We start from the raw sequence: 11,549 nt of genomic DNA on the forward strand, positions 1-11,549 counted from the left end.
TATATTTATCAAATTTTAAAATTTTAATCTTGACACAAAATTACCTCATTAATCCATTGGCTAAACTTTTAGTGAGTAATATGTAAAAATAATAAACTGACATGATATTACACTTATGATAATATGTTTCCCACATCATATTTTAGAATGAATTTAATAGCTATCGTTTGGTGAGGACTGAAATTTTTAATTTAGAAAAGGTTTAAGGACTAAAAATGACCGAATTAGAGTATAGATATTAAATCCACAACTCTCACAAAAATACAGGGACTGAAGGTAAAAATCTTAGCTTGCTTCTCGCAGGAGCCTTTCAGCAAAGTCAAAACATTTTACCTAAATCAAGATAAACAATCTATATAATAAAAGTACCACGTACCTAATACTATGTCGTAACGTCAGAAGTCCTTTGTTTTTGTCGTTTGATCGGTTTTATTCGTAAAAGGTCCCCATACTGCAAGTTGTATGAAGTCCATGTTTGAATCTTACCCCTATGATATATACCCTCAAAGTCAATATATTGAAGAGACATACAGTATTTACTTAATTAGATTAATCATAATAATATGATATATATTAGTCTACAATAAAATGCTTAATTATTTCAACATTTTTAATTATTTTATCCTCAAAATAAAGATTTGTAAATAAAAATTATGTACCCACGTTTAAGTTAATGGAAATATAAAATAAGAAAAATTCAAAATTAACTTTCTCATGTTCTACCAATGAATTGAATTGATTGATTTAATTAAATATTTTAAATATTAAAATATGCATTTTATTTAATAATATAACATTTAATATAAAATTAAAGGATGTTAATAGAGTATAAAACAAAATAAATGGCCCATTTATAATTTTATTTCGTTTTCAATGAATTAATGCACCCATTCAATAAATTATTTGTATTTTTATATCAAATTAAATCAAATGATTCATTACAATTATCATATATATATATATATATATATATGGTGTTGGGCTACAAATCCTCCTCAATCACGGCTGGTAGAAAACAGCCTTAAACATGAAGCTCGAAGTTGAAGTAATATGCAAAGAGATGATCAAACCATCTTCTCCAACTCCTCAACAACTTCGTCATTACCAACTCTCCTTACTCGATCAACAAATAAATTCAGTTTATAACCATCTGGTCTTGTTCTACCCCACTAAAACCAATGTCCAAACCCACAACATTAACATCCTCGATCTTCACCACTTTAAGCTGTCCGTATCCCAAGCCTTGACCCACTTCTATCCCCTAGCGGGACGCATTAAAGGCAACTCCTTCGTCGACTGCAACGACGAGGGTATTCCCTTTAATGAAGCCCATGTCAAGTGCCAAATTTCAGATCTTTTACACGATCCAGTCCCTGATGAGCTCAATAAGTTGTACCCGTTTCCTCTCGATGATGCTAAGGTATTGCCCATGGGAATCCAACTCAACACCTTCGATTGTGGTGGAATCGGGATTGCTTTGTGTATTTCTCACAAGATCGGCGACGCCTTGTCGTATTTTACGTTTCTGAATACTTGGGCAGCCATTGCTCGTGGGGATACGAAGAACGTGGTTTTGCCTGAGTTCGTATCAGCCAAGCTTTTTCCTCCGCTGAACATATCCCTGCCAGAACCAGCGTTGGATACAAGTGAAAAGAACATAGCGACGAAAAGGGTGGTGTTTAGTGCATCTAAAATAGAGGAAATCAGAGCGAAATACGCTGCTGATCATGAAAGACGCCCTTCGCGTGTTGAGGCTTTGTCAGCTTACATATGGAGTCGTTTCATTGCTTCCACTAAGAAAAAACCAAGCCCTAATGTGATGATTCACACAGTTAATTTACGTACAAAATTTGAGCCGCCGCTATCAGCTCAGTCTTTTGGGAACATTTTTCGTGTTGCCATAACAGTTCCTTCCATGGACGATGGGTCTAATCTTGTTAGCCAAATAAGGAACTCCATTAGAAAAATCGACAACGATTACGTAACGAAACTTCAGGCTGGTGATGAGGATTTATTCGAGCCAACGAACCAAGGGGATGGAAAGGGAGAGACGACCCCATTTATTTTCACTAGTTTATGCAGGTTTCCACTATACGAAGCTGATTTTGGTTGGGGAAAACCAGTATGGGTCAGTTCTGCAAGGTTGAGCGCAAAGAATCTGGTTGTTTTCATGGATACTGCAACTGGTGATGGCATAGAAGCTTGGATTAATCTGAAGGAGGAAGACATGGCTGAATTTGGAAGTGATGAAGAATTGCTTGCAACACTTAAAAGCTGTTGAAATTAAGATAATTCCCCATTAAAAGAGAACTGCCATACAAGATAAATTTACTCATGTTTGAGAGGTTTCTCTGTATTATATGAAAGACAATAATATGAATAAAGCACTGTTTTGGTTTGGGTCGATAGTTTTAGTAGTCAAAGTTTTAGGTTGTTGTTCGTATAATCAGATTTGCATTTGTTAATTATTAGGGTACATTTGGATTTGGATGAGCAATAGATTGGTTTTAGTGAAATCGAAGGAGTGGTTATGTGTTTAATTATGGTAATAATAAGATGAAAATAGTCATAGATTCGTATAAGTTATATTTCATTTTGGAAAAAGAATTTTAAATTGAAACCTTTTGAACTTAAATGCATGGACAATAGTGAGATATGGAAAATATCACTAAAAGAATAATATTAAAATAAGTGTATATAATCAAGTCATTAAAATCATACTTATATTAAAGAATAATTTATTAAAATTATATATATTCATATTTATTAATAATATATATTAAAAATATTGAATATTAAATAATAAATAAAATCATATTTATGTTAAAAATAAATAATAAAAATAATAATAGAATTAAGAAATGAAAGAGGTAAAAGGGAATTACCCCTCCACTGGATTTTCAGTTTAAGACTTGGTCAAAATCTTTAGGCTGATTGGAAATCTTGAGCCTCAGTCAAAAAGAAGCCAAAAGATTATTATGAGAGAAAATTCCTAAGTTAATATATGGAGATTAGTCTTTTTGCCCATTAAAATATTCAACGCTCTATTATTACGACGCCCTTTTATAAAGAAAATACAAAAAAAAACTAACGTACGTCTTGTCCTTGATATCACTTTCTATCTTTACCTATATAATTTATATAATTATATCCTGTTCTCACTAGCGATAAGCTCATCATGAATGTATATAGAGCATTTCATTGAGATTAATCAATTAAATGAGACTCATTCGACACATTTAAACTAGCCTGATTCGTGAAACATGTAGAGAAATTTATCTACTTAAAGCCTTGGTGGTTAAGTGAAACACTTAAAGAAAACTAGGGTTACTATGACAAATATGGAAAGTAAACTTAGAAGATTTGTGATATTAAAAGATTTAAATTTTTAATCTTAGGGGATCTTGTAAATCCTTTAAGAAACCCAATTTGTAGATTGGTTTTGATCTCTACCATCAATGTAAATTAAGTTATACCGTTAGATCTAGGAGAGCTTCGTTATAAATAGAGGTCTTCCCCTCATTTGTAATGATCTTAATCATTCCATTCACACCATTCATATTTATTGAATATATTTGAGAGCATTTACTCAAATATCTTGTGTGCATTGCTTTCTCGTGAGTTTTTTTTTTTTTCAATTCATGCTTCTTTGTCTTTTGTGTGTGTTTCTACTTTATTTCAATGTCTTGGAGAGTTTCCTTTTTGAATTCTCACTTTCAAAAGTAAAGTTGACTTAGGCGAATTTAAAGCTAAAGAATCACTTAAGACCGCACGGTTTGCAAGACTAAAGTTCTAGCCCCGTGTCAGTTGGTATCATAGCTAAGATTCAAAGGCGTCGGTTGAAATGAGGAAAGGAGTATATGAGCAGATTGAGCCTATGGAGACCCATGGGAGGGGCAGGAAAGCTAGCAGATCGAGGGACATTTTGTTGGCTTTGGAATGTCGAATGGTTGATTTGGAGGAATCTATGGGTGATGTGAGGGAAACACTTGAGGGCAGTTAAGGGACACACCGATGAGTTGTACTCGATGAGAGAGCAGGTCAAGAAATATGTGGTGGAAGCTCTTAGTTCCAATTAGGTGCAATGAAAGGGGCCCTCAATATTGCTATAGAAGACAAGATGAAGAGGAATGATGCTCTGAAAGTAATGGTCATGACTTTGAAAGAGCAAATTGTAGCTTACTGTCTACAAGGTTGCTTTGGGTAATGAGATGTTGGCTTTAGAACTGAAACAATGGAAAATAGATGTTCTCAAATAAAAAAAATTTAAGGGACAAGGTTCGCAAGGGATGTGGACAATCTTCTCTACGGGATGGAATAGTACTTTCTTGCGATGGGCATCTTCTCTAATTTATTCTACTTATGTCGCTCTTTTATGGTGGCAGTTGACGGCCTATAAACATGATGGACATCTTCTCTAATTTAAGGTGGTGATGTGGTTTTTACAAATGCATGTGTTCACAAGATTTGAAACTTCAAGGTTTATCATCAGTGATGAAGGGTCCCACTTTGTGAAAAACTCTTAAACTTTCTTTGCTGTTATTGCTTGGCAATGGCCTAGAAGTTGGATCTCATATATATCAAGTGTCCAGAAGTTGGTTATTGTACATGATATAATTCACTGTTTTTCTCTTAAATGAGTGAAAATCCTTGTGTTTTGAACCACGGATTTGGCTTCTGGACAGAGAGCATTGAGACAACCTTGAAGTTAATTATAACTGTGGCTCATTCTTTTTATGATGTGAATTATATTACCATTATAAGCATTGCACAATTTGATGATAATGAATTTTAATTTCCTTTATAGCTCGTCAAAGTTGCTAAGGCATTATCGAAGTTGGAATTTTATTGGTTATAAATTTCATAAGCCTTACCCCTCTATTTCTAATATATATTTGGCTAGCCAAAATGCAATATGAAAACAATATATGTGTTTCGCTAAGAGTGTTGGTGCAGTATATCACAAAAGAAGCTAATGATATGATTTTGGCATGTGACAATTTTAACACCATTATGTCAGTTGTTGATTGAAGGTCACTTAATCTATAATAACATGAAAGATTTCATAAGGTACAAGATATCATCCAATGTTGAAGAGCTGTTGGGTTTATTCCTGAAGATATTGCCACATACACAAGCCACCACGTAGGCACCATTTATATCCAAGCCATCAAGGCTTCCCTTTCAAGGCCGCTTTGCTTATAATGTTATATTATCCTCTGGATTTCCTTGCAAAACTTCTTTTTCTAGGTTCGCTAGGCGACTTCGCTTACATGATTATTTTACTTTCCTGGTTCGCATGTTGTTCAACTTTCTAGCCTCAACATCTTTTCAGCTTACCTTTTCAAGTTTTGCTATAGTAACCAAATTGCAAATAAGTTTCATAATAAATTTTCACAATTATAATTTTAGCCCTCAATATTTACAATTTTTTTGTTAATTTAACCCTTATTTTTTAATCTAAATTTGAATACAATATTTTAAAAAGGTTAAATTTGCTTATAAACCTTATAAAAAGAGTCGAATTTGACAATTTAATCTTTTAAAAAGAATCATATTACTATTTTTTTAACAAAAAACGACTAAAACGCTAAAATTTTAAATATAGAAGTCTACTTGACAACCTACTAGTACTTTATTTTTTTATTATATATTTTATTAACTTAGTAAAACTTTGTTTAATATTTTTTATATTTTTTATTATTTTAAATTATTTGTTAATGTTCATATAAGATAAATAGTACCATGTTAGCATTAAATATACATGAACCGTCATGCGAGTTGCCACACTAAAATTCATAAAAAAGTTTTAATCAATATTCCATTTAAAAAATAATAATTTGACTTTTTTTAAAAATTAATAACAAAATTTAGCTAAAATAATAATATCAAATTTATAAAAAATCAATCTCATCTTGCATCACCGGCTTCTGTTTGTCGATAGCAGCTTCGGCGGCTTGCTACTTTCCCAATCCTTCCATAGCCCTGTCCACCTTAGGAAGGGCCTTACCTTCAAGTGGGCCATTAAAGTCCAACAGCTTGCTAGTCTCCTTTAAATTCTTGTTGGACACGTCATTCCCACACTGAGTACCATATACCAACTTATTAGTCAAAACAGGCCCAACAGGAGACCCACTAGCAGTACCGTTTGGTCTCACTAGGCCAGCAATATTTTTAAAGCCCAATTCGTTAGGTGAGCCTTTGTCCACCATTTTTCTTACCAGTTGACCGTTGCTTTGACTGTGGCTGGATTTTTGTGTCTTGTATTTCTAAATGTTTTTTTCCTTATCATTTTGTTTTTAATGCACTCGGTTATGCTTTGGGACTGTTTTGGTAATAAATAAAGTCCAACCATTTTCCCTCAAAAAAAGGAGAAAAGAGAAAAGGTTACTTTTGTTTTTTATTTTTTTCCAGAAAAATGACAATAAATGAAGCCATTAGTATAGCTCTCCAAATGACCGTTACACAATAAGTCAATAACTGAGACCATTAAAATTCCTACTATTTTCAAAATAAAATAATACAAAAATATCTCTTAGGTTTCTTTCCCCCTTCTCTTTCTGTATAGTAACCGGCAAGAGAAGAAGCAATAAATGAAACCATTAAAATTCTTAAAACTGTTTTCAAAATCTAAAAACTCTATACAGACTAAAGAATCCTAGTATTTTCCCGACCCAGTTGATGATGTAACCAATTGAAAGACCAGCAAGTTGAAGAAGTAATAAATGAAACCATTAATATTCTTAAACTATTTTCAAAATAAAATAATATAAAAAACTCTCAGGTTTTTTTTACTCGTTTATTTTTTGCTGGTTTTCCCTTCTTCCTTCTTTGTTAATCCAATCTCTTTTGCTTTCTTTCTTCTGTCTTCCTTCCCTTCTTTTCCTTTCAAAACAAACCTTAGCCACTTCCTCCGCATCTACACATTCCTCTGTCTTCAATCCATAGCACTCTATTTATTCGCCGACTCCGTCTCTCTCTGTCTCTTCTCAATTTCTTCCTCAATATTTTTTAGTTTTAGGTCAGAAAAAGCCAAACACACACACATCCTCACTTTACAGCAGGAATAGGGTTTTTATGAGAGGGAGAAACCCTTGAGACCTTTCTGTTGAGCAAGTGATGTGGAGCTTGCAATTTGCTGCTCAAGTTCAGGACGTACGACGTGGAGATTTTTGGAGCAGTTCTCCTGGCGGTTCTCCTTCCCAACCCGCAAACCTCCCCGTTGCCTTCCATTAGCGATAATTTTCAGGTATTTCGATCTATAGAATTTTTTTATCAAGCTGTTAAACTCATTTGTTGCAATGATTTAGAGTCTGCCATTGGGAATTTGAAATCTGTGACTTGTTTTTAACAATTGAAACTACTAAGTTTTTTGGTGATACCATTATTGTTTTCCCTATTATTTTTCGAGTAAAAGCACATAGAAATATGATACTTGGATTCGGATGAGGGCGGAATCATATAATTTTTTAGTCTACTGTGTTCTATTTTTTCTGTTTTTTGTTTCCCTCTATTTTTAACATTTGATTTTAGATATGTATCTATCTTTTTGCTTTTTCATCTATGTTATGCGGTGTGTGTGCTTAGCTTGATGGGTTCAGGGGTTATCGGTTCGGATTTGTGTTCCTATCGCTGAAATGATGTTCCCTATTCTTTTCCGTAAGAGAGTGCTTCTAATAATTATTCAATAACAAATTAGAGGGCATTATAACATGCTTGGTCTCAAGAAATTCCATTTGATCTACTTTTCTATGTTTTAACTGTTGGTCTTTAACAGTTTTTCACTTTGGACAGCCAGGATATGTTGTTCTTGAGGGTTGCAAGAATGGTCATGATGAGAATCGAATTCATAGCAATTGTTTCATTTTCATATGTATATCTTAATGGTTTAATCCGTAATTCACAAGTAAGTAGAGTTTCTTTTGGGTTGAAATGGTTGCTCAACAAACATGAAGTGAAGCATAAGATTGTCAGAACGTAATGGTCATGATGAGAATCGAATTCATAGCAATTGTTTCTTTTTCATATGTATATCTTCATGGTTTAATCCGTAATTCACAAGTAAGTAGAGTTTCTTTTGGGTTGAAATGGTTGCTCAACAAACATGAAGTGAAGCATAAGATTGTCACAACTTACCATCCACAGACAAATAGGCAAGTTGAATTGGCAAATAAGGAGATAAAAGGTATACTCAAGAAGGTAATCCATCCAAATCGGTGAGATTAATCCGAAAGATTGGATAATGCTTTGTGCGCCTATCGGACAACATCCAAAACACTTTTAGGAATGTCTCCCTATCGGTTAGTTTTTGGGAAAGTCTGTTATTTGCCTTTGGAGTTAGAACATAGAGTTTACTAGGCTCTCAAGCAACTTAATTTGGATCTCAAGCTTGTTGGAGAGAAATGAATGCTTCAACTCAATGAATTAGAAAAATTTCAAATGTTTTCGTATGAAAATGCCAAGTTGTGTAAAGAGAAATTAAAAATATGACATGACAAACACATTCGAATCTGTGGGTTTGAAGCAGGTTAACAAGTCTTGTTGTTCAATTCCATATTAAAGTTCTTTTCCGGTAAGTTAAAATCTCATTGACCTGGTCCATTCACCATTTGCCAAATCTTTCCATACGGGGTCATTGAACTACATGATGGTAAGGGAGGTAAGTTCAAAGTCAATGGTCAATGTCTTAAACATTACTAGGGTGATAAAGTTAAGCGGAATAAAATCTCACTCACTTTATTAGATCCCTAATTTTCACTTTGATTTAGAATAACCGACATTGACAATATTTTTTCTAGGAGGTTGGATTTTAAGTGGGGACATGTGGCCCTTCTAATCTTTCTTGGGAATTGCTTTTTATTTAATTTTTTGAGAAAATTTTTTCTATAATAAAGTTTTGATTTGCTGAATAATGGGTTAATTCTGACCTAATTTTCATATGCAAGTAAGTTACTTATTTTTTGTTGTGTTCTTGTAAATATTCTTAGTAGCCAATAATAATATATATATTGTATATATTATGTGTATTTTTGTCTTCTGATAGGTGTTTGTGATCAGTTAGACAAGCGCAATTAGGGGTTTGTTTAAGGATTTATGGAGGAAGTTAGAAGAGTTCATTGGTGAGATGGGATGTGCTTTTTGCCCCAATAAAGGTTGGTGGATTGAGGTTGAAATCTATGATAATGTAATACCCTTAACCTATCTTTGCTGCCGGATTGGAGTTACAGTGCGTTACTGTCCAAATAAGGACATTTATCATCAAACAAAAACATAAATATAAAATAAATTATAACATTCAATAACAAACCATTCAATATAAGAAACATTACTCGATGAACGATATACAAATATGAGTACACAATTATCAATTCGAAACACGCAAAAACACTCCAATGAGCTAATCCAATCGGTAACACGTCTCGACACCAAGTGCCTAGCCTAACATCTCTCTCATAACACACCTCGGCACCAAGTGCCAAGCCCAAAGGTTTTACATCTGCCCCCAGTAACACGTCAGAAATACTATAGATATAACATGATAGTCCGCAACAAATAATGGGTTTTGGTATGTTTAGTGAACAAGAAATAAACAAGAATTATCATCTCATCTTAAACCAATCCCAAATAGTGCACACTATAACCTATTGGCATGCCAATTGTACTCTATCTTATTTTCATTGGCTTAGGAGATATTACCGTTAAACCAAGTCCAACATGTTATTATGCCCATTCATACTAATTTAACATTGAAATATTTACTTTAACAGTCAACAACTAAATTCTTATTTAATTCATATTGTAAATTATATCAAAATAAACGAACAAACTTACTAGGGCTAAATTGCAATAACAACAAAGATTCAGGGACTATTCACTACTTTTTTTCCTCTATTATCTACTTGTTCTTGATTTATGATATAATTTATTTCAATTATTAGCTCAATTTAATACATATAACTTCTTATTTATAATTTTGCACATTAGACCCCAAACATTTACATTTTATTTAATTTGGTCTTTAAAACCAAAACAAACTTATTTCACATAATTAAACTTTAAACCCATTGAACACAATTTTAATCATTCTAAATAGCCCTATAATTTCAGAATTTATCAAAAAAGCATGTCCATTTTAATTTATTTCCAATTTAATAACGAAACCTGAAATTATTAAAAACACTTTACAAACTCAATACAAATCATTACTAAGCTACTACCCAAACCAATTATAACTGTAAAACTTCAAAAATTTCAATGGCATAATTTCTATATTATAGTATTTTTACAAAATAACATTTAATCCAACTTAATATCAAGATAACAATCACAAAAATGTCAATTCCATGAGAAACAAGTTAGGAAAACCCTTACATGCATAAGCTTGATATAGCCAAAATTTCAAGCTCTTTTCATGGAGCTTATCACTTCAATTTTCGGTGGAGAACCAAGAAAATGAAGATGATGCCCCCACCAACCTTTGTTTTATTATACTAAATTCATTTATTTCTTTTATCATTATATTTATTAATTAAATTTATCATTTTATATTATAACATTAGGAAACAATCATGTCACCATCCACTATCCTCAATTTTGGCTAATTTGTCATATTAATCTATTCTCTTTTTACTAATTACTACAAATTGCACTTAAACACTAATAGAAAACAATTTTTGCACTTTTTATGATTTAGTCCCTTTTTCTTTAAATAACCATCTAAACGTCAAAAATTCTAAACCAAATTTTAATACAATACTAATGATTTCGTAAATATTTATAGACTTACACGTTAAAATTGTGGTACTGAAACCACTATTTTTGACACCACTGAAAAACGGGCTATTATAGATAATATGACATCTAGCTTGCTAAGTTTAGGTAGCGATGCATCATGAATAAAAGTAAAATGAGGGTTCAGGTGCTCTAAGCGAAGTATCTACCGTGTCGTAGTTTGTTTGAACCATGACGTGGTAGGAGCTGCTCACATATTTGGAGGAGGATGCTTGTTGTTCGTAAAGGGTAAGTGTCATTGTTAGAGAATTTGTGATGGTTCGAGGACTTATTTCTGGCTTGATAAGTGGATTGTTGATGGTCCGCTAATCTCTCTCTGCTCATCGAGTCTAAAATCTGAATTAAAAAGTATTTTGATTACAACTTTTATTGACAATAGTTTTGATATTTCCTTTATTATTCAATCATTTCTACCTGAAAGGGTTTTCAACTAGATTTTAGCTAATCTTGTGTAGGTCAATGCTCCTCTTAAGGATACATTCATTTGGGTTGGTTCAATTAATGGTTTCTTCATGACGAAATGGACTTATAATATGTCCCTTTATGGTGATGCTTATGTTCGACCGATTGCTACAGCAATATAAAGATTAAAAACTCGACCAAGGATTAAAATGGTTATTTGGCTCTCTTGGAGGGACTGAATTCTGTTGAACGTTAATCGTCTGGTTCATAATCTAACTAATAGTTCAAGAAGTAAGTTTTGTGGACAGGTAAGGGTGGACAAACTGAACGTATCCTTCAATCTTTCTACTCAATGA

General features: G+C 32.8%; 1 protein-coding gene and 2 long non-coding RNA genes across 3 annotated transcripts; 2 read left to right on the forward strand and 1 right to left on the reverse strand.

The window, feature by feature from the left end:
• Nucleotides 1-975: 975 nt before the first annotated feature.
• Nucleotides 976-2,540, forward strand: LOC108463386 (stemmadenine O-acetyltransferase-like). Its single transcript, XM_017763330.2, has one exon. The coding sequence runs from the start codon at nucleotides 1,028-1,030 to the stop codon at nucleotides 2,279-2,281; it is 1,254 nt and encodes a 417-aa protein (XP_017618819.1). The 5' UTR covers nucleotides 976-1,027; the 3' UTR covers nucleotides 2,282-2,540.
• A 3,936-nt stretch (nucleotides 2,541-6,476) lies between these two features.
• On the forward strand, nucleotides 6,477-8,912 carry LOC108463742 (uncharacterized). The gene is made up of 2 exons (XR_001868140.2): nucleotides 6,477-7,249; nucleotides 7,795-8,912. It is a non-coding gene; the product is annotated as an uncharacterized LOC108463742 (long non-coding RNA).
• Nucleotides 8,913-9,286: 374 nt separating this feature from the next.
• On the reverse strand, nucleotides 9,287-10,472 carry LOC128290496 (uncharacterized). Its single transcript, XR_008280355.1, has 2 exons — nucleotides 10,372-10,472; nucleotides 9,287-9,496 (listed from the first exon to the last, which is right to left on the reverse strand). It is a non-coding gene; the product is annotated as an uncharacterized LOC128290496 (long non-coding RNA).
• Nucleotides 10,473-11,549: the final 1,077 nt, after the last annotated feature.

The sequence above is a fragment of the Gossypium arboreum genome, chromosome 3 (assembly GCF_025698485.1).
Source record: "Gossypium arboreum isolate Shixiya-1 chromosome 3, ASM2569848v2, whole genome shotgun sequence".
Classification (NCBI taxonomy): Eukaryota; Viridiplantae; Streptophyta; class Magnoliopsida; order Malvales; family Malvaceae; genus Gossypium; species Gossypium arboreum.